Source organism: Bidens hawaiensis, unplaced genomic scaffold (assembly GCF_021521415.1).
Source record: "Bidens hawaiensis isolate Kalapana, Puna unplaced genomic scaffold, B.hawaiensis_p1.1 tig00055108_1, whole genome shotgun sequence".
NCBI lineage: Eukaryota > Viridiplantae > Streptophyta > Magnoliopsida > Asterales > Asteraceae > Bidens > Bidens hawaiensis.
Window position 1 is genome coordinate 38436 of NW_027499951.1, and position 24001 is coordinate 62436.

The window sequence follows — 24001 nt, forward strand, 5'->3', positions numbered from 1 at the left end:
AAAGCCAAGTTCGCCTGAGGTTTAACTTCGCCTGAAGCCAAGTTCGCCTGAGGTTTAACTTCGCCTGAAGCCAAGTTCGCCTAAGGTTTAACTTCGCCTGAAGCTAAGTTCGCCCGAAGGGTTAACTTCGCCTAAAGCCAAGTTTGATTAGAAAATAAATTATAAAGCGATAAGTTAAAGTAAGCTAATACTAGGCCACCAGATTGGGTCAGGCGAGTATTGATACGTGTAACTTGTACAGTTAGCCGAGCTCAGTTAAAGAAGGGATTTACAGCTACCAGAGAAAGAAGCAGAATTCAGGTGAGTTTCTAGCCCCATTCCTTGTTATGTTTTCGGGGCTGTGTGCATACTCGATGTGTTGTTAATACATTTATCCTAAGTGATAAGTGTATGTCATATGTGAAATGTGTGATAGATATGAATGATTGTTTGTCGGTACGCGAACGATCTTCGGATAATGCGCGTACTGTCAGGTTAAAAATAAAGGTACGAATATTATATATCGTAGATGTATGAATGTTCAAATGAATACTTGTCGGGGCGTGAACGATCTTCGGATATTGCACGTAACGACAAGGGGTATGGTTGTTAATGAATGAGGTAAAGAATGCCTAGAGTGTTCTTATGTTATAATGTAAGTATGTGTGTATAGGTACACGAATGGTATGTGATATGTGTGATATGTATGAATGATTGCTTGATGGTACGTGAACGATCTTCGGATATTGTACGTACTGTCAGGTTGTAACGTTATAAATATGGTAAGTATGATATGTATGTTTATGTATATGAACGTAATAAAGTTAATAAAAGAAGGAAATGACGGTTGTATGGTTGTATGGTTACGAAAAGGGTACCGAGCCCTAATAATACTCGAGGTAGGATGTATGGTTGTATGGTAATGAAGAGGGAATCGAACCCTACTAATATTCGAAAACCAAGGGACCAGACCCTTATAATATCTGTGATGTTAAGGACCAGACCCTTATAATATCTGTGATGTTAGGGACCAGACCCTTATAATATCTGTGATGTTAGGGACCAGACCCTTATAATATCTGTGATGTTAGGGACCAGACCCTTATAATATCTGTGATGTTAGGGACCAGACCCTTATAATATCTGTGATGATAGGGACCAGACCCTTATAATATCTGTGATGTTAGGGACCAGACCCTTATAATATCTGTGATGATAGGGACCAGACCCTTATAATATCTGTGATGTTAGGGAATCGAACCCTTCTAATATTCGAAAACTAGGGACCAGACCCTTATAATATCTGTGAGGTTATAGGGCGAAAGGCTCTTTAAAACGTATGATTATGAATGTAAAGAAAGTATGTAAGTAAGAAAGAAAGTATGTAAGTAAGAATGATGGTATGAGTACTTATGTGTGTATGAAAGAAAGTTATGAGGTTAAGTACGTATGTATGTAAGAAGGTATTGCATGATATTGTATGATTAACTAGAACTCACTCAGCGTAGCTGACTTTTAGTATGCACGCAGGTGAGCTGTTTATAGAGTTAGCATGAGGATGACACACGGCATGGATTGAACGGCTGGCATCTGAAGAAAGAAGTAAAGATGTTTTAAATATAAAGTTTTGTGTTATGGTATCAAAGAAAAGATTTAATGTTTGGTAACAAATGATTAATGTTTTATATTCCGCGAAAAGTTTTAATAAACTCTGATTTGAAGAACTGTGTTTATGAGTAAATCCGACGCTAAAGTAGGGTCACCGGGTTCGGGGCCTTACACAATGGTGAAGTACCCCGCCTGTTCCCGCAGTTGCGGATACAAGCCATCAGGGAAGGCTACCCGCACTAACAGCAAGGCTACACGCACAAGGCACTAGCTACTTCAGTAGTCACATGAAGGAATGAGCAAGGCGGGAATACTCCCGCCTAAATGAGCCAGTCCGTATGCTTCTGGAAGATCTTTTGTACTATACCTACTAAGGTATGGGCAGAACAGACGATTTGACCAGAACAGCCCATGAACCAATCACAGGGTGACAGCTCACCGACAACAGTACGAGGAGGAGCACCCTCTAGTACTGTTTGTCACTATTAGCCGCTGCCTACTCACCAACCCTTACGATGGGACGTGCGCAGCCTACAGTTGGTGGGACAGTGCGTAGCCGGCAGTAAAGGAACAGTGTACAGCCGACCTTGTTACTGTCGGCCGTAGCCTATCCACCAACCAGCATGGCCTGTGCGTAGTCCACTGTTGGTGGAACAGGAATACTATTCAGCCGGCTGTACCTTCTAGGAAACCTACCTTCGGCTATAAATACTCCAACACCTTGGAATGGTAAGGACATCATCTGATATCTCATTATCTTATCTAGCAATCTCTTAATATACACTTATATTCAGAGCAATCTAGTCTGATTCTCACGCCGGAGGGTGGTCACAAGGAGGAACCCCCCCTTCTCAGTGACGAGCTTACGGTGTCTGTTTTGCAGGTCACCTGAAGAACAACCTTCTCTGCTGGACCTCATACTCGTGGGAAACATTACTTAACCCCCAGATTATCCGTAATCTGCCCCGGGTCACTTAGTGTTTCTTCATTTGCGCCATCCGTGGGACCAAAAGCTAGAACTAATTCTTAGTTTTTTCAAAATTTTTGAAGAAATGGTTAACGTTACTCCGGTCCCAAGGCCAGTAATCGACCAAGAAACCCCGGTAACCACAACCCCAGCAAGTGGGGGGAACACCGGCGGTTATACAAATCTTACGAACACTACCCCGGTTACCCAAGCCGGGGCAAGTGCAGTAAATATTCCACTGGGGTTCACTGATGCCCAGTTGGAGAAACGAACGAGGGTCCCTCGCCAAACACTAGATCAAGTTAAGGCGTGGGCCGAAGCACGTCAGAAAGAGTTCCAAGCTGAGTTGGATGAACGCTTGCGTTCAGTTCAACAGGCTGACGAATTCGGCAGTACTCGCCAACATCTCAATATGAACAGTGAGTGCGAGTACTCAGACGATGAGAGGGAAGAATCCGATACCGACGCAAACCCTCGCCATAAGGCGAAAGGGAAGCGTAAGGAAACGGACTTCCAACCAAAAAGGAATTTTGGGGAAGCCTTTAAACCAACGAATGCGGAGAGAAACCCGCGTGACTTCTCCAAAACCTTTAGACCAACTGCTACAAATGCAGGAAAGTCAAAGTTCGCAAGGGACATTGCGGAAGCAATCGCCCCGAGAAGTGCCAAACAAATGTCCAACATTGGCACTTATGATGGTCTATCCGACCCAGACGACCACTTGAACAGATTCATTGCGGGGGCAACCGTCAGTAACTGGACGGAACCCACGTGGTGTTATATGTTCCAGATGACTCTGGTTGGAGCGGCCAGGGCATGGTTCGATCGTTTACCGGTCCACCACATATATGATTGGGCGGACTTTCAAAACAAGTTCAGCCAACACTTCAGCCAACAAAGGAAATATACTGAGGAACAGTGGACGATCCTCAACTGCGTCAGAGAGGAGGATGAATCTTTACTAGACTTCATCACTCGCTTCAACTCCAAAAAGCTAAGTCTGGGCAACATAAGTGAAGATCTTGTTCGCGCCGCTTTCATCCAGGGCGCCGAATACCTAGAGCTTATCCGCACATTGACGGGTAAGGACGGTATGCCATCCACATGGGATGCCATCATGACGGCAGCCAAGCGCTTTGCCGAGACGGAGAAGCAACTGGGAAGGGATCTTCCCCAGAGTACACACCTCTACACGCAAAGGACCAGAGAAAACAATGTTCGGATCGCCCGGCAGAACAAAAAGAGGAAGTTAGGTATTTGGCAGTCAAGGGTAAACTTTGACACCTCATCCAGCTCTCACCCTCTTGTTGGCGGAAGAAATAACACACACCCTTCAAGCCAAAAACACCGGTGGACGCCACTCACCAAAAGCGTCACGGAGATATTTGCCACTGAAAAGCTACCATGGCCAAAAGCTCCAATGATCCGGCAGCGACCTAATGCGGATCAGAGCAAATCCTGTGACTTCCACGGGACAAAAGGTCATAGTACGGAAGAGTGTACATCCTTGAAGGATATTGTTGAAGCATTCGTCAAGGATGGAAGACTGGCACACCTGGTGGCATCAATCAAGAAGGGAGGAAGGAACGACAACCGGTACCGAGGCAACGGACGAAAGCCCGTTGACATCAGCATCAACATGGTTCATGGTAAGATCAGAGGAAGAAAAAGGCGAACGACAGAACCATGTGCGTGGAAAGAAGCTGAGGTGCGCTTCCCGCGAGTGCCAGGAGGACCCAGCAAAGAAGGCCCTATCGTCATCAAAAGCCAGCTGGGGCACTACATCACTTCTCGCACTCTTGCTGACAACGGCGCCTCGTCAACGGTGATGTACAGGCAGTTCTTCGACAAGCTAGATGACGAAGACAAGGAACGCCTGGAAACGATCTGCGCCTCGATGGAAGGGTTCGATGGCAGCACAAACACCCCCCTGGGTATCCTATCGTTCCCCGTCACTCTTACGGACGGGAATCACTCACGCACAGAAGACGTGGATTTTGTCGTAATGAGGAAGCCACACCACACATACGACATTCTCTTCGGAAGAGACGGGATGGCAAGATTCAACGCCGTGGTATCCTCAGTCCACGGCATGATGGGATGGCCAACAGCTGAGGGTGTAGCGATGATCACCGGCATTCCCCAGGTATGCATCGCATCTGTCTCATCTAAACCCAAACCAAAGATGGCTAAACCAACCATCACCGAACCAGAAAGATGGGCCTTCAACGGCAAATACCCTGACCAGGCCGTTTCCATTGGCCCAACAGTTGTTGATCCCACACGCACCTTACTCAAGCGCTTATTACAAAAAAACGCTGACATCTTCGCGTGGACACCAGCTGACATGACTGGTGTACCCCGAAGTAAGGCAGAGCATAAGCTCAAATGCGATCCGGCTGTTACGCCAATCGTACAAAAGCGCAGAGTAATGGGGCCAGAACAAACTAACACGTGTAGAACCCAAGTCAAGGAACTCCTTGACGCAGGCATCGTACGCGTTAGTAGATATCAAACTTGGGTTGCAAATCCCGTTATGGTACCGAAGAATAACAAACAATGGCGCATGTGCATAGATTTCAAGGACTTGAACAAAGCATGCCCCAAAGATTGTTATCCGTTACCTGAAATTGATCTTAAGGTGGATTCGTTGGCACCGTTCCGCCTTAAATGCTTCCTGGACGCGTATAAGGGGTACCATCAAATCCACATGGCCGTTGATGATCAGGACAAAACCGCTTTTCGGACGCCCGATGGCACATTTTGTTACCAAATGATGCCATTCGGACTTAAGAATGCCGGGTCCACATACCAACGCCTGATGGACAACCAGTTTCATGCCCAAATTGGGAGGAACTTGGAAGTCTACATGGATGACTAGGTCATCAAAAGCCCTGACCCAGAAGCGATGTTGAAAGACATCGAAGAAACTTTCAACACGCTCAGGAAGATAAACATGAAGCTCAACCCGAGCAAGTGTGCCTTTGGAATGGAAGAAGGGAAGTTCTTGGGGGTCATCGTCACTAAAGATGGCTTCAGAGCGAACCCTGAAAAGGACGAAGCCATTATCAAAATGGAATCACATACTACCATCAAACAGGCTCAGACACTGAATGGACGACTAGTGGCACTTAATCGCTTTTTGGCAAACCACGCGGATAAGTCGTTTCCCTTCGTGTCAACGTTGAGAAACTGTTTAAAGAAAACGCACTTCCGCTGGACACCAGAAGCGGAAGCAGCTTTTCAGGAGATTCGGTCACGCTTGATCGAACTCCCAACGCTCACAGCACCAAAAGCGGGAGAGGAGTTAATCCTATACCTTTCCGCAACAGATAAAGCAACCGGGGCAGTCCTGCTAGTAGAGCGAAAAGGCATCCAGATGCCAATCTATTATGTCAGTCGTATCCTAACAGACGTAGAAACCCGGTACTCTACCCTCGAAAAATTAGTCTTAGCACTTATACACGCTTCACGCAGGTTAAGACGATATTTCCAGGGTCACCCAATCACCATTCTCTCCAACTTCAAACTTGCAAACGTTCTAGGCAAACCCGAGTTATCGGGACGCCTAGCCAAATGGGCAATTGAGTTGGGGGAGTACGCGATAAAGTATAAGCCAAGACCAGCCATAAAAGGCCAGGTTTTGGCCGACTTTATTGCAGAAGTGCCTGCATCGCGGGAAAAAGAGTGCCAGGAAGAGGCTCAACCCTCTCCAGCACAAGACATCAATGATGTCTGGCGACTCTACACTGATGGAGCAGCCAGTAACGAGGGTTCAGGCGCAGGGCTGAAACTAACCAACCCAGCAGGCCAAGAATACACTTACTCTATTCGACTGGATTTTCCAAGTCCGAATAACGAAGCCGAGTATGAGGCATTCTTGGCTGGGCTGAGAATTGCGCGTAAGATGGGAGTGAAACACTTGGAAGCCCACGTGGATTCCATGTTAGTAGCCAATCAAATCAACGGGACGTACACGACCGTGAATGACACAATGGCCCTGTACCTCGCACAAGCAAAATCCCTTATGCGCGATTTCAACGACTGCAAAGTCATACACGTCAAGCGAAGTGAAAACAAATCTGCGGATGCGTTAAGCAAGCTTGCATCGTTAGCCTTCACCCACTTAGGAAAGGACATCCGCATTGAACTCCTCGAGACACCTTCGGTCCCACACAAGGAAATTTGTGTCATCCAAACCGGCACAGAAACATGGATGACACCAATAATAAAATACCTTATGGCAGGTACACTACCAGAGTCAAAAACACAGGCAAGAAAACTACGCTGTAAAGCACTGAATTATCAACTCATCGATGACATCCTTTACAGACGTAACTTTCTTGGCCCACTCTTAAGATGCGTGGACAACCAAGATGCTGACTACCTCCTAAGGGAAGTACACGAAGGCATCTGTGGAGTACACGCAGGTCCCCGCGCTGTTGTAGCTAAGCTAAACTACGCGGGATACTTTTGGCCGGGGATGCATACGGATGCGCTGGCATACATCAGAAAATGCAGGTCTTGCCAGCTTTACGCACCCAACACGCACCGCCCGAAGAATGAACTTGTTCCAGTCACCTCTTCATGGCCATTTCAGAAGTGGGCCATCGATGTGACAGGCCCATTTCCTACAGCAGTAGGAAATGTTCAATTCCTAGTGGTAGCCATCGACTACTTCACCAAGTGGATAGAAGCAAAACCCTTAGCCCAAACAACCGCGAAACATATCAAAAAATTTATTTGGGAATTTATTATTTGTCGTTTTGGACTTCCACAGAATTTGGTGAGCGATAACGGCACCAACTTTGCTGACAAGAAGCTACAACAGTGGCTGAAACAACTTCAAATCACCCACACCTTTACCTCAGTGGCACACCCGCAAGGTAATGGTGAGGTGGAAAGAGCAAATAAGAGCATCGTTGAAGGCATAAAGAAAAGACTCTTGGAACACAGATCCGGCTGGGTGGACGAGCTTCCGCACGTCCTTTGGGCAAACAGAACGCTGAAAAAGGCCAGTACGGGAGAAACCCCGTTCAGCCTCACTTATGGCACTGAAGCTATGGTCCCGGTCGAAATTGGTTTACCTTCACCAAGGGTCTTGATTCAGCCAGAAGACAATGATGCGGAAAGACGGTTAGATCTTATGCTAACCGAGGAACGCAGAGACTTAGCCGCAGTGCGTGAAGAGAACTACAAGCGACAAATGCAAAAGTACTACAACACGCGGGTAAAACTCTGCAACTTCAATGTAGGAGACTACATACTGCGTAACAACGAGGCTTCGAACCAAGAACGCCCAGGAAAGCTGGCCCCGGTCTGGGAAGGGCCATACCTTATCAAAGAAGTTCTGGGAAAGGGCGCATACCGGCTCGAAAGGCTCGATGGCACTCCCATCCCAAGAACATGGAATGGAGCTCAATTACGCAAATGTTATATGTAGATCAATTCCAAACTTGTAAAGAAAAGGCCTTGAGCCACTTCTAATGGAAATGATTCTCCTTTCACAATGTGTTAATAGCCTTACCTTTATACTTACGAACTTCCCACACTGATGTGCCAGTATTCACCGCATAAATAGGGGAAAAAGTAAGTCGTTACGTGTGGAAGGCGGCAAAACCCGCATAAACACATGGTAAAAATTTCAAGTTTTAAGGAAAACCTACACGCAGGTCAGATGTAAGTAAAGTTTAGCCGTCCTTGTAAGTGCAAGTGACGGTCTTACCCGCACAATCACGAACAAGGAGGCAAAACTTCAACCTATCATCTACCACGTCCAAAGGTTAACTTATTCTGAACACTTAGAAAATTTCAAAGGAAAAGATGAGGAAAACTTCTACGCAGGTCAGATATAAGTAAAGTTAAGCCATCCTACTAAGTGTAAGTGACGGTCATACCCGCACAATCATGAAAGAGGAAGCGAAACAAACTTATAATTTGCCACGTTAAAAAGTTAACTTATCTAAGTACTAAAGAAATTGCTAAGTTAGATCAAAACATGCGTAAAATAAACAAGGCAAAGAACTAACACAATCTTTATTCCATCAAATTCAAATATTACAAAGATAGCTATACAAAAGCAAAAATCTACGCTAATGGTGGAAAGGGATCTTCAGAATCAAGCTTCAGGACCACTTCCACTTGGACCCGCTCCATCAGTAGAGCGTGGTGGTTCAAGGAAAGCTTTAAGGATAGCTAGCCCATCATCAGCAGCAGCGACTTCGTTCACCATCTCCACCACCGGATGCGGGAAGGCGGCATACTGGTTCACTGCTTGGTCATAAACAGCTTCAGTATCCACATCATACAAAGGGAAGTTGGAAGGCGGGATGCCTTTCTCAACGAACCCTAGACCAAGCAGGAAGCCGGCCTTTTCCCCATCCTCATGAGAAGCGTTGAGGGCTGCGCTCATAGCATCGTCATAAGACGTCTCTGAGAAGACCCGATGCACAACCTACAAAGAAAAAATACAAGTATCAGAACCTTTTCTATTTACAAAGAAAAGCGTAAAGACATGAAAAGCTTACCTGAGACAACGCTTCTCGAAGAAGCCAGTCCTTGGCAACCAGAGCTTCTTGGAGGGCGGCTTGAGCTTGGGTACAGGCGCGTTCGGCTTCACTTTTATTAAGGTTGGCAAGCAACACTTCCTTTGCAGCAGCCTCTTCGACGCCCTTTAGCTTCCGCTCAGTGTGGTCAAGCACGCCCCTCTGGTCCAGGATCTCTTGGAGCTTCTTCGCGTCCTCCATCGCCAAGGCATCATGAGCCTGCTGGAGAGCCTCTAATTTGGCTTTAATCTCTTCATTCTCCACGCGTAGAGGCTCAGCAACAGCTTCAGCCTTGGTGGCCCTTTCAGTTGCGTTCCTAGCAGTTTCCTTAGCCAGCCGAAGCTGTTCATTAACAGCTTGGGCAGCCTTGGAGCGAGCCTCGAGACGGGCCTGAACCTCAACTTCAAGGGCCTTGAATGCCTTCTCCTTCTCCGCCGCCGCGGCGGAAAGCCTCCTATTCTCCTCCCGGACAGCCCGCGCCTGAGCTACTTCCTGAAGGCGAGCTGCTTTTAACTTGTCGTTTTCACGACAAAGCAGCTCGACGCGCGGCTGCATCCGGGCCAGGAGAACCCGAAGCTCATTGCTTAGCCTACCCTCCTGGTAGCTAGCCATGGCTTCCCCCAACGCACCACTGGGAGCAGCGTGACGAGCACACTCCACGCACTCCACAGGTGTGCGAAGGGTTGTTCCTCGGCGGATGTTCCATCGTGGAACATACACTTCATTGGAATCCGACACTGCAAAAAACAAAAAGCAGTTAGGAAAAGATGATATATATATATATATATATATATATATATATATATATATAAAATAGGCCAAAAGAACCCTACACACCTGTAGGGTCAATAACAGGCCGATAGCCGCCAAACCCGTCACCTGAACCCAAGGGAAATCCGTCCAAGAGGTCAGGTAGATGGGAAGGAGGCAGAGGTTGGCGAGAAGCCCCATGCATACCTGAAGGATCGGCCGTCGAGGCCGATGACGGAGGAGGCATGGTGAAGTCCGCCGCGGTCGCCGTTGCAGAGTCCGCAGCAAAAGTAACCGCCGGCTCAGTGAAAGATGCTGTAAAAATGGCACTGACAGCCGGCGGTGATGTCGTCACAGCTGGAACAGTTGGCTCAATGGATTGAGCAACTGAACCAGCGGAAGCAGGCGCGGCCGCCTGGGTCGTCGCCTCAGGTAGGCTGACCAAGCCTACCGTCATTGGCGGGGTACTCTTCCCTGCTCCACCCTGGAATGCGTCAACATCCACACCTGCACAAAGAAAAGTATTAGAGGGAAAACTATGAAGTTAAAAATAAAGTTTGTACTTACGGGTTTTCTTGAGCCTGAAAGTACGGACAGGCGGGGATGAACCCGATGGAGCCGGCCTCTTTGCGCCGCTCACCGACTTCATCCGGGGCTCTCCGGAGGTGACAGTCGTCACAGCCTCCGGAGCGGTGGTCTTCTCACCACCGGGGTTCCCCGCCACCTCTTCGCTCTCGGCCTCGGAGTCAGACCGAGGCACCGGATCGGCAGTGGAGGCCACCTTCTCCTTCCCCTTCCCGCCGGCAGCCTTCTTCTTCCGCACCAACGGAGGACCATCTGTGGATTCCTCATCAGAACATAAGATTAGAGGAATTCCAGCAGAGGTTTCAACATTGAGGGGTCGAGGGTCGAATAGCGCCTTACCTGGTCGCCTGGCGCTCAGGATCTCGTGGCCTAGCGGGTAGATCTCCACGAACCGATCCGCCGTTTGTTCTAGGATGGGCAACTCGTTCTCGTCTAGAGCGCGAGTACTCATCCGAGCGGGACTGTCAGCCTCCCGCGGATGCAGGAGCGACTGCAAGTCGTTCCCCTCTGAAATAAACAGGAAAAAAGTTAGAAGAGATTCTAAATCAACAAAAAGAAACAGAGCATACCATAAGGAACAGAGTTCGAACCGTATTCGAGGACGATCGGGATCTTTCGCGCATCCGCATCCTTCCACACCCGGCTCATCCCGAGCATCACCATCCCGGACTCCGCAAACCGGTAAACCGGAGATTGGACCCGGGATATCTTCGAGAACCATTCCGCCTCCTGGTAGTTGGAGGCGTGAAGGCTTGGGAGAGCTTGCCCATTTTTAAATTTCATGGCAAGGGGGATGGCGCAAGCAGAGAGGTAGAAGAACTCCCTCTTCCACGAACGAAGACTGCGCTCGGTTACGCAAATCTTCAAACCCTTGATTCGGGTTATCAGGGTATACCACCCCTGGATGCACCTCCAGGAGTAGAAGGTCATCAGGCGGTCGACGAAGGGCTCAATGCCCAGAATCCGGCACACCCACTCGAAGTGGCGAATCTTCGCGATCGCCATCGGGTGCACCTCGGTCAGGTGCACACCGTGCCTCTCCAGGACACGGTACACAAACTTTGTCAATGGAAACCTAAGGTTCCCATAAACAAAGAATGCAGCATATACCCCGATCTTGCCTCTGGGGGCATCATACACCGTCTGATGGGGTTCAGGAAACTCAGGCTCGAGAGACTCGAGCATGAACTTCCTGACGACGTACTGATACAGATCGACAGGCAGAGCACACTGGCACTCGCCAGCAGTACTCTTGTCATCGGCTGTAGCTTCGACATCGTGAGAAGACATCTTGCAGATGAAAGAAAACGATTTCAAGAGAATGCTCGACTGAAAAGGTGAGTATTCGCCGGAAATCGTTAAAGATGAAGAGAGAAGTGAAAGTGTGAATTGCAAAGGACCCTCTCCCCCTTTATATACTAATCGCAATTAATGCGATGAATTTAATGCGGAAGAGAGAGAAATCGAAGGTGCAATGAAACTATGACACGTGGCAAAAAGCAAGCTGGCAACAGCTGTTGAAAGGACGCGTACCATTAATTTAGCGGCCACGCGCCCGAAAAATCGCGCCCACGCGCCTGAAAAAGCGACTGGAATGACCAGGTACTGTCACGTCACCATAACTTCCTGCACGTCCTGACACAGTCAGAAGAAACCGTCGCACGACGTTTCAGAGGTTTGGACTGTTCTTATCCTTTCACCAACTCTTCGAATTTCAAAATTCAAAAAGATTCAAAAGTAAGCGGGAAAATACCCCTTACCTTGGCAACCAAGTAACCATAAGACGGGTGCGGGTACAGTGTCAAGGCAAAACCCTTCACATACTTAGCACCCGCAGGGAATTGACGCCAGGAATGCCTTGGAAGTAAAGTAACCATAAGACGAGTGCGGGTACAGTGTCAAGGCAAAACCCTTCACATACTTAGCACTCTGCAGGGAATTCAAACCAAGAAGGATCTTCTGGGCCATGCTTGCGGAAGCGGGAATAACATCCCCGCGTGACGGGAACGTCGAGAACTATATTGTTTGAAACTCCAAGATGGAATTGGTGGTTTTAGCATAGTTGATCAGTATGTTGAAAACTACCAAAACCCCATGGAGAATCCACACAAGTGGGACTCAACGCTCCTGACTTGCAAGGAGGTTACAAACCTACCCGCTTCATGCCCAAAGATCAAGCAGAAAAGTCGGGAATTTCTGCGTGACACAGGAAAACCGCGGGAAGAATCACCACGGAAAACCTAAAAACTAAACCCTTTTCAAAACCCCTTGCCAAGTCCAAAAGTTCACCTCACTTATTAATAATTCATGAGAAGAACATTGGACTGGGGGGACTTGAAGAGGTAGGTCCCAGCAGAGCCCAGTTGGACCCGCAAGACTCACCTTGAACAGGGACGTCTGCGCAACGACCAACTGCTCCCGCAGGACCCACCATGCTCAGAGAACCTTACGCGCAGTACGCCAGCTGTACCCGCAGGGAAAGCCTCCCAATGGTGAAGTACCCCGCCTGTTCCCGCAGTTGCGGATACAAGCCATCAGGGAAGGCTACCCGCACTAACAGCAAGGCTACACGCACAAGGCACTAGCTACTTCAGTAGTCACATGAAGGAATGAGCAAGGCGGGAATACTCCCGCCTAAATGAGCCAGTCCGTATGCTTCTGGAAGATCTTTTGTACTATACCTACTAAGGTATAGGCAGAACAGACGATTTGACCAGAACAGCCCATGAACCAATCACAGGGTGACAGCTCACCGACAACAGTACGAGGAGGAGCACCCTCTAGTACTGTTTGTCACTATTAGCCGCTGCCTACTCACCAACCCTTACGATGGGACGTGCGCAGCATACAGTTGGTGGGACAGTGCGTAGCCGGCAGTAAAGGAACAGTGTACAGCCGACCTTGTTACTGTCGGCCGTATCCTATCCACCAACCAGCATGGCCTGTGCGTAGTCCACTGTTGGTAGAACAGGAATACTATTCAGCCGGCTGTACCTTCTAGGAAACCTACCTTCGGCTATAAATACTCCAACACCTTGGAATGGTAAGGACATCATCTGATATCTCATTATCTTATCTAGCAATCTCTTAATATACACTTATATTCAGAGCAATCTAGTCTGATTCTCACGCCGGAGGGTGGTCACAAGGAGGAACCCCCCCTTCTCAGTGACGAGCTTACGGTGTCTGTTTTGCAGGTCACCTGAAGAACAACCTTCTCTGCTGGACCTCATACTCGTGGGAAACATTACTTAACCCCCAGATTATCCGTAATCTGCCCCGGGTCACTTAGTGTTTCTTCAATGTATAATGTATCCAAAAAGCTTAGACAGAACCCAAAGGCCCATATTTTATATTAAAAAATCAAAAAAAAATATCTAAATTGCAAATTAAGGTTATTTAAATCGTTTCGAGATTTTTAAATTCGAAGTAGAACTTTTGTTTGAGTAATGATTCAATTCGAATAAACCCAAAATTTGAATTTGTTATTCAAATTTGATTCAAACTTCGGGATATTGGAGTCCGATTCGAATAATGAAAACCCCTAAAAGCAATAACACTGGTTTGGGTTGAGTTATTCAACAAATGCCAACAAAAATAAGAAATATTAGAAGTCATAATTAATTGACATTTTTCAAGTAGAAATCAAAGGAAAATAGTATAAAAGTAACAATACATATTTTATCTCTCCCCATGCAAATCACATGTCAATTCCCCCATCATTTTAAAACGTGTATAACTTTTTCATATGATATTAAAAAAATCACTATAATAAAAAGCGTTTTTTTTATCTTTAATATGAGTATGACTTTTTTATATAAAAATTAAAACAAAAATTACATCATTGTGTCTTTTTGTTTGTCATTGTGTCTTTTTTCGTCATTGTGTTTTTCTTCTTGTTATTGTCTCTTTTTCGTCATTATGTCTTTTAAATCATCATTTTGTTTTGCTTTTAAATGTTAATAACACCGTTATGTAACAATAATACGTAAATATAATGATAAAATAACAACAAATTATCTAATACATAATATGTAAACGTTTGAGTAATGATTCAATTCGAATAAACCCAAAATTTGAATTTGTTATTCAAATTTGATTCAAACTTCGGCATATTGGAGTCCGATTCGAATAATGAAAACCCCTAAAAGCAATAACACTGGTTTGGGTTGAGTTATTCAACAAATGCCAACAAAAATATGAAATGTGAGAAGTCATAATTAATTGGCATTTGTCAAGTAGAAATCAAAGGAAAAAGAGTATAAAAGTAATAATACATATTTTATCTCTCCACATGCAAATCGCATTCTAATTCCCCCACCATTTTAAAACGTATATAACTTTTTCATATGATATTTTTTTTAAAAAAAATCACTATAATAACATGCGTTTTTTTATCTTTAATATGAGTATAACTTTGTTATATAAAAATTAAAACAAAAATTACATCCTTGTGTCTTTTTGTTTGTCATTGTGTCTTTTTTCGTCATTGTGTTTTTCTTCTTGTTATTGTCTTTTTTTCGTCATTATGTCTTTTAAATCATCATTTTGTTTTGTTTTTAAATGTTAATAACACCGTTGTGTAATAATAATACGTAAATATAATGATAAAATAACAACAAATTATCTAATACATAATATGTAATGATTCAATTCGGAGAAACCCAAAATTTGAATTTGATATTCAAATTTGATTCAAACTTTGTCATATTGGAGTCCAATTCGAATAATGAAAACCCCTAAAAGCAATAACACTTGTTTGGGTTGAGTTATTCAACAAATGCCAACAAAAATGTGAAATGTGAGAAGTCATAATTGATTGGCATTTGTCAAGTAGAAATCAAAGGAAAAAGAGTATAAAAGTAATAATACATATTTTATCTCTCCACATGCAAATCGCATTCTAATTCCCCCACCATTTTAAAACGTATATAACTTTTTCATATGATATTTTTTTAAAAAAAATCACTATAATAACATGCGTTTTTTTATCTTTAATATGAGTATAACTTTGTTATATAAAAATTAAAACAAAATTACATCATTGTGCCTTTTTGTTTGTTATTGTGAATTTTTTTGTCATTGTATTTTTCTTCTTGACATTGTGTTTTTTTCGTCATTGTCTTTTAAATAATCATTTTGTTTTGTTTTTAAATGTTAATAACACCGTTGTGTAATAATAATACATAAATATAATGATAAAATAACAACAAATTATCTAATACATAATATGTAAATGTTTGAGTAATGATTCAATTCGAATAAACCCAAAATTTGAATTTGTTATTCAAATTTGATTCAAACTTCGGCATATTGGAGTCCGATTCGAATAATGAAAACCCCTAAAAGCAATAACACTTGTTTGGGTTGAGTTATTCAACAAATACCAACAAAAATGTGAAATGTGAGAAGTCATAATTAATTGGCATTTGTCAAGTAGAAATCAAATGAAAAAGAGTGTAAAAGTAATAATACATATTTATCTCTCCACATGCAAATTGCATTCTAATTCTCCCACCATTTTAAAACGTGTATAACTTTTTTCATATGATATTTTTTTTAAATCACTATAATAACAATGGTTTTTTTATCTTTAATATGAGTATAACTTTGTTATATAAAAATTAAAACAAAAATTACATCATTTTGCCTTTTTGTTTGTTACTGTGTATTTTTTCGTCATTGTATTTTTCTTCTTGACATTGTGTTTTTTTCGTCATTGTGTTTTTTGTAAGGCCCCGTTCTCGGTAACCATACTTTGGTGTTGGATTTACTCATAAACACAGTTCTAAAATCAGAGTTAATTTAAACTTTCGCGGAATAATTTAAAACTTCAAACATCACATTACAAATATTCATTTTTGTCTTAACATACAAATTGTCTTTCCACTAACATTAATTAAAACAGTCATGACACTTCTTGGTAGTGTCCCTCTTCAAGCCAGCTGCCTCAATCTATTTGCATGCGTGCATACTAAAAGTCAGCTACGCTAAGTGAGTTCTAGTTAATCATTTAACATACTATACATTCATATCTTTACTCATACGCATCCGAAGATACGTATTCATACCTTATTTACTCTTACTTCTTTCATACAAACTTTATATACATGCACACACGCTTACATACTTTCTTTCATAAGGCCTTGTAATTTACCATAGGCTATTCTATCTCTACCATCATAGATATTATTAGGGTCTGATCCCTTCTGTCTCAGATATTATCAAGGTCTGGTCCCTTTTGTCTTAGATATTATCAGGGTCTGGTCCCTTCTGTCTCAGATATTGTCAGGGTCTGGTCCCTTCTGTCTCAGATATTTTTAGGGTCTGGTCCCTTTGTCTCCAATAACTATACCTGTCTCAGATGTACACTTTTTTATTATACTTGAGTTGTTTTTGTTGGTAAAAAAAAATTTAATCCAAAACTTTTTTATATTGACTATTGATTAAAAAATTCGATGTCAATTGGTTTATTAGTGTTCAATATGCTCGTCTTAACATCGACTCGGTTTGGATTGAGCTTGAGGAGATATGCAATTGATGTTTTTAGGAAGGGGATATATATAAATACTTATTTAATTATGTCATTAAGGGTAAAACAGTTATTTAATTAGTTAATTTTAATGAAATGGAGAGATATTTAATATGTGTGGTTTAGGGAGGGAAAATATGTAATTGATTTTTAAGGGATGGGTAAATATGTAATAAGGGAACTTAGAAAGGGGATATATGTAAATGCTCCTTTTAACTTTACCATATTATCTTTATCCTTATAATAATTTAACCGAAAAATACACATATCCTAAATTTAAAGATTTTTAAAAAAAAATACTCACATCCCATTTGGTATAATTATGTAGAGTGAGCAGGGGATTGGTATATTTATCAGAACTATAGCAATTAGTTAGCTTATATGAATAAGAAAATTGACCAAACCTTATTGTTACATAGACATATAGACACTATACAACTCCAATGTGAGTGCTTTGAGTAACCTATGTAAAAGTGAAAATAACAAGCTTGAGTTTCCCATCGGTATATAGCGGAAGACATAGATGAAGGAAGCAAAGTGCAGGTCAAATGCTCTTCAACGGTAGTTGTTTCATCGATAGACGCTACATCGTTGTTATAGGAATTTTTGGGAGAGTCCTACAAAAACCGTACTAGGTTATAAACATATCCCCACAAGTACACAGCTCCAATCTGACGAATTTGTCATCAGAATTTAATAATAATAATAATAATAATAATAATAATAAAACTTTGTAAGTTAAAATACACATTGCCGTAGATAGTGAGGCATATGCTATGCTATACTCAATATAAACATCAGGATCTCCAAAGGGACTGGCTTTCTCTTTGCATACAGCTAGTAATATTATCAAAAGCATGTGTCACAGGTTTCCTGTCACTCATAACTCATGATAAAAACCACAACTGAATGAGTTCATTTATATATGCTTTGGGTTTGTATAGTATGAGTTACCTGCTGCACAGGTGATGCTAGATTGTCGCTATCTAGTCAAAAACTATTAAATCAGTGTCCTAATCACCTAAGCAAGCTAGGGTAAGCATGGTGTCGAACCACGAGGAATATGTGGTCAGTGTGAAGTGAAACCGATTCTTAACATTATGAAGTAACTTAGTTAACAGTGCTGATCACACTAGCAATTGATTGGGTTTAATAATAAGCAAGTAATTAAGCAAAGATTTGATCAATAAACAAAGCAAATCGCATACGGGAATTCAAGTAAGCAACTAACATTATTCTCATCATGCGACCTAACAGATTAATTACCTCATGTCAACTACAGACTGACTAACAAGTTAAACCTTAGGCATCCACAATCGCTAACACACGGCACTGGTTATCAAACGGTCCCTGCAAGTGTGACTCAACTAAGAGCAATTGTATGCTTCCTTGCAAATAACTAGTCAATACAATCCTACGAGAAATTATTATAGCAACCGACAAACTAATCTTTCTGATCGACAACAACCCTAAACAAACTGAATGCACGGACATACTAAACATCAATACTCAAAGATTAACATCAAGACAATTACAATTAGTTGTTCTATTACATAAGAAATAAACTGAAAGATTACAAACTATACATCCCGGGTATGACTCGAAGGAACTAGCCGTGTCTCGGCATCTCTTGGTCTTCGATTTGAGTGATATAGATCATGTAATCCTTGAGATGAATGGAAGTGATGGTAGGCTGCTATTCCTTTCTAAAACTACTCTGGAAACTGAATTATCTCGAGTTAGGTCGTCATAACGTAATATAACACAAAACCCTAACTTTCCCGACTGTGGGACCCATCGCATAGCGTGATGGTCCACCTCCCTGGTCCATCGCGTAGCGTGATGGACCAAAGTCAACGTTTTGTAGATATTTTAATGGGCATCGCGTAGTGTGATGCCCTGTCTTCAACACCCATCGCGTAGCACGATGGGTTGCTTCACTCAGCAGCCTCAGTTTTCCATCTCGGTTCTCGTGCTGGATATCCTGGGTCTTCATCTCGTGCTCATACAAGTCCAAATTAGTCACGTTAAGTACCTACGACTTGAAATACAATAAACACGTATGAAGTACCAAAGTTCCTAAACTAAACAACTAAAACAACTAAGTTAACGAACCAAACTATATGCAAATAAACCGAATATCAGGCGTGCTATTATCCTCCAGCCATGAAGGTTGACTACCACAGTATATGATATACCCCTGACAAAATATATTGGGAACATATCTTATTTAAAAACAACTAGGGAGTACTATTATATTATATAAATATACAAATAAACCTGGTCAGGATTTGGTAAGTCGGGCTGCTCGATATATGCATAGCCCGGCTCCTGGTTCAAGTCTGAAAGTACATTCAAATTTGGTAAGCTTGACTGCTTCGACTGATTGTTATATGCATGGCCCGGCTTCTCGTCGTTCGAGCCAGGAAACAAATGATCATACCACGACATTTTTTGTGTTGTGTGTAATGGATATTGTTGTGTTTGTGAATTGTGATATATAGAGAGAAAGAAGGAGAGCCGGAAGGCCAAAAAATTCAGATTTGACTCATTCCGTCGCGGATAGGGTTATCCGCGGTGTATGGGGTACGAGGCTTGACTGATTTGATTGTCGCAGATTGTCGGGTACCTTATTCGCCGCATATAGCCTATCTGCGATGGATAGTGTACAACATAAGGAGGGAAACATATGACAACCCCCCTCCCTCGCGCCTATCTGTGGCGTAGATCCCTATCCGTCGCGGATAGGGTGGGTGCAACTTCACTTGAATGTTCCTAACAGGACCCTAATAAAATTTCCTTTCAATAATTGAAGATTTGGTACAGATAGATAAGGAAACATAGCACCAAATAACCTAACAATAATTGAGATGTGAATTTTGGAGAATAAAGAAAATAATAATTAATAAACAATAGTAATAATCAACCACTTCAATATAGACTTGATTGCGATGCATTATTGTATAATTAATCCAAGCTAAACATATATATTTAATATTCTAATTTACATATTAAACTGATTTTTTAATATAGTATAGAAAGCCTTGATAAACGTGAACTAAGAACCGAGACAAATTCCATGTAATTGAAATATTCAATCCAAACAAAACGTATATATTAGTACTGTAACTCATTGATTAAATATATATTACAAACGATTTTAAAATTGTAGAGTATCCATATGAAGTTGCCCCATTTTTAAATTACTTATAATTTCATATTAAATTAGTTTTTGTAATAAGTATAGAAAGCAATATATATACGTATATTTAGCTATAAATATTTACTTATTGTTATGTAATTGCAAAAATCCGAAGCAAAAACAGCCGAATTCCCTGACCCCTTATCATTTACATAAATGACTAGCACTCAATCCTCGGATGAATGTAAGCAGCTTCATGTAGCGGTGTTTCCATGGCTAGCTTTCGGTCACATCCTCCCTTTCCTCGAACTCTCCAAATTTATAGCCCAAAAGGGTCACAAAGTTTCTTTTCTTTCCACCACCAGAAACATACAACGTCTCCCTTCCCGTCTCCCGCCGCACATCAATCTTGTTAAACTCACACTTCCGCATGTTCAAGAGCTTCCAGAAAATGCAGAGTCAACCATGGACGTCCGCACTATTGATGTTCATTACCTCAAGAGAGCTTTCGACGGTCTTCAGCCAGAAGTCACTAGGTTTCTAGAGGAAGAATCTCCAGACTGGATTATTTACGATTTTGCTCCATACTGGTTGCCATCCGTTGCAGCTGGCCTTGGAATCTCGGCTGCCTTCTTCTCGATTCTCACTGCATGGCTCATCGCTTCACTGGGACAGTCGTCCGACCGCATGATAAATGGTTTAGATATACGGAAAACAATTGAGGATTTCTTAACACCGCGGAAGTGGATTCCCTTCCCAAGCAAAGTATGCTATCGGAAGCACGAGGCCGATTGGTTGATGACCAACTTTTCTGTTAAAGCTTCTGACGAGGTTTCAGATACATATCGTTTGGGGATGGTTTTGAAGGGAGGGGAGGGGGGGTAGAGCACGACCGAAATTGACTTGGGATGAGAGGATTAGGCATGATTTGATAGACCTAAACCTCTCCGAGGACATGGTTGAGGATAGGAATTCGTGGAGAAGTAGAATTAAAGTTAAGGATTTTTAGAGAGAATTGAATACCTTAGGGCTTAGACTTTACTTATTTAGGTCACATACCATAATGGTATTTCTCTTACATATATTATTATTATAATTATTATTAGCTTTTATATAGCTGTTAAACTGTGAACTTATTATTAATAATATTATAATTAGTAGTAGTTTTTATATAACTGTTAAACTTTGATTTCCTTTATTTTGCTTCATACACATGTACTTAGAGCCGAGGGTCTCTCTGGAAGCCACCTCTTTATTCCTTTGGATAGAGGTACGGTGTGCCTACATCCCACCTTCCCCAGACCCTACTTATAGCTTTGCTGTCGGTGGGATTTCACTGGGCATGATTGATTGATTGATTGATTGATTTGAAGGGATCTGATTGTATGTTTATTAGACACTGCTATGAATTTGAACCCCAATGGCTATCCCTTTTAGAGAAGCTGCATCAGCTACCTGTGGTTCCCCTAGGATTAATGCCACCCGAAACACCAGCTATTGTTGGAGATAACACGTGGGTTACGATTAAGAAGTGGCTCGATGGTCAAGAAAAAGGTCAAGCGGTGTACGTTGCGTTAGGAAGTGAGTTTATGGTGACCAATACCCAGCTGGTAGAGTTAGCTTTGGGTCTCGAGCTCTCCGGGTTACCATTCTTTTGGGCGCTCAGAAAACCTACTGCAGGTTCTACTAACCAAGACTCGATTGAGTTGCCAGTCGGGTTCTTGGAACGAACTCGTGACCGTGGTGTGGTGTGGACAAGTTGGGTGCCTCAGATACAAATACTGAGCCATGAGTCGGTGTGCGGTTTCTTAACGCACTGTGGTTGGAGTTTAATTGTGGAAGGGCTAATGTCCGGTCACCCTTTAACAATGCTACCAATTTCGGGGGAGCAAGCTCTGAATTCTCGAGTACTCGAGGACAAACAAGTGGGAATCGTTATACCAAGAAACGAGGAAGATGGCTTCTTCACCAAGGAGTCGGTGGCCGCATCGCTTAGATCGGTTAGAGTCAATGGTGAACGGAAGATCTACAAGGCGAATGCAGTGGAGTTGAGACAAAAATTTGGCGATACTAAACTGCAAAAAAAGTATATAGACGATTTCATTGACTATTTAGAAAAGAAGAGGCGTGTGATGGCCTGATCAAATGCTGCATGTAATTACAAAGTATTTTGTTTTGCATGTATGAAATACTGTGTTTGCTATATATGTTGATTCAGTGTTTCGTGGTCTCGTTGTATTCTTTTATTTTATTGTCAATAAGATTTACATCCTCATGCTATTTTTCAAATACTTTTCATTATCCTGATGCTATTTTTCAATACTTTTCATTTGATATTTAGACAACTAATATTAACTTTGTAATTATTTATAAAGTCTTATACAACTCAAATATTATTAAATTGTAGACAACATTACACGTAAGAATCTTTTATTTAACGTAAGAGAGTTGCATGATTCTCTCATTTGATGAGAACAAATGGCGTTAATGATTCTAAGACTATGTGTAATAGTGGTGTTAGAAGTAAAGGAGATAAGTGACATTTGACGCGGACTATGGGTTGGAAAAAAATATTAGGAATGTAATGATGAGGCTCAAAGTTCTAGCCCCATCACGTAGCCATGTCATTTTTTTTAATTTTTTTTTATAATTAAATTAAACAAATAAAATCAATTTAAATTAAATAAATAAAAAAAGATACATTAAAATAAAAAAACAAAATAAAAAAAGACATAACAAATTAAAAAAAAAACACTAAAACAAAAAACTATCTTCGTATGTTGTAAACTTCACGCGTTTTTTATAAGCGTCGTTCTTCTGATATTCTGGCGTCTTCATGAAGCCCCCTTTCGCAGAGGAAATTGAGGTCTTCAGTCATTTGCGTATATATATATATATATATATATATATATATATATATATAGTTAGTTTCATTTAAGAACTCAGAAAAAGTTAAGAACTTTTAGGAATTCTTAAAAACCAAATATTTTTTTAATTTTTTATATAATAGCATTATTTGAGAGTAATTTTATCATATTTGATATAAATTTTTGATTTACATATATAAATCACAAGTTTACATATATATTAAATTTATGTAATAACAATCTTTATATGTGTAAAAGAAAATTAGATATGTGTAAAAACTAATTTGTATAATTATAATCATATATATAAATATAAAAAGTGATACAAATACACTCTAATAATATTAACATACAAAAATTTTTATAAAAAGCGTTAGTTATTATGATTTTCTAGAGTTCTTAAATAATTTAAGAATTCTGTAATGATACTCATCCTATATATATAAGCTAAGTATAAAATGAAAACCCATTTGAGTTGTGAAAACTCTAGAAACCCATTCTCAACCACATGTTTTTAATTAATGTTTAAATCTTGTGGTCCACAATTAAAGTGATTAAAAAATATAAATATAAATATAACTTTTTATCTCTCCCAAAAACATATATAAAAATTAGTAAAAACATGTTAAAAAATAGCAAAACATTTTTTTTTATGTTTCGATGTTTTGTATTAAATGTTACAACATATATTACATGTAACAAAAAAAATAAAAAAACGATGTTACATAGGGTTTTTGCGGGTTTTCACAACTCAAATGGGTTTTCATTTTAACCTTACCCTATATATATATATATATATATATATATATATGCTTAAATTCAGGAGAGAAGTCATATTAACGTGAGAAGTGTGAGAAATCATTCCATCCAATCATAAAATTTCTTTTCTTTTCTCCTTTTAGTTAAATGAAAGGGCATAAAGGTAAAAATTAAATTAGTTTATTTGGGTAAGTATAGTTTTTTTGTTTTCGAAAGTTTCAATTTATTCTTTATTAGTGCAGTATTTGTTATTTAAATTTAAAAAAC

At 41.4% G+C, this 24001-nt stretch overlaps 1 protein-coding gene across 1 annotated transcript; it reads left to right on the top strand.

Annotated features, from left to right (window-relative positions):
• Positions 1 to 20324: 20324 nt before the first annotated feature.
• On the top strand, positions 20325 to 22249 carry LOC143600951 (UDP-glycosyltransferase 91D2-like). The gene is made up of 2 exons (XM_077078484.1): positions 20325 to 20968; positions 21475 to 22249. Exons 1-2 carry the CDS (start codon positions 20325 to 20327, stop codon positions 22247 to 22249), a joined length of 1419 nt encoding a protein of 472 aa, XP_076934599.1.
• The last annotated feature ends 1752 nt before the right edge of the window (positions 22250 to 24001 follow it).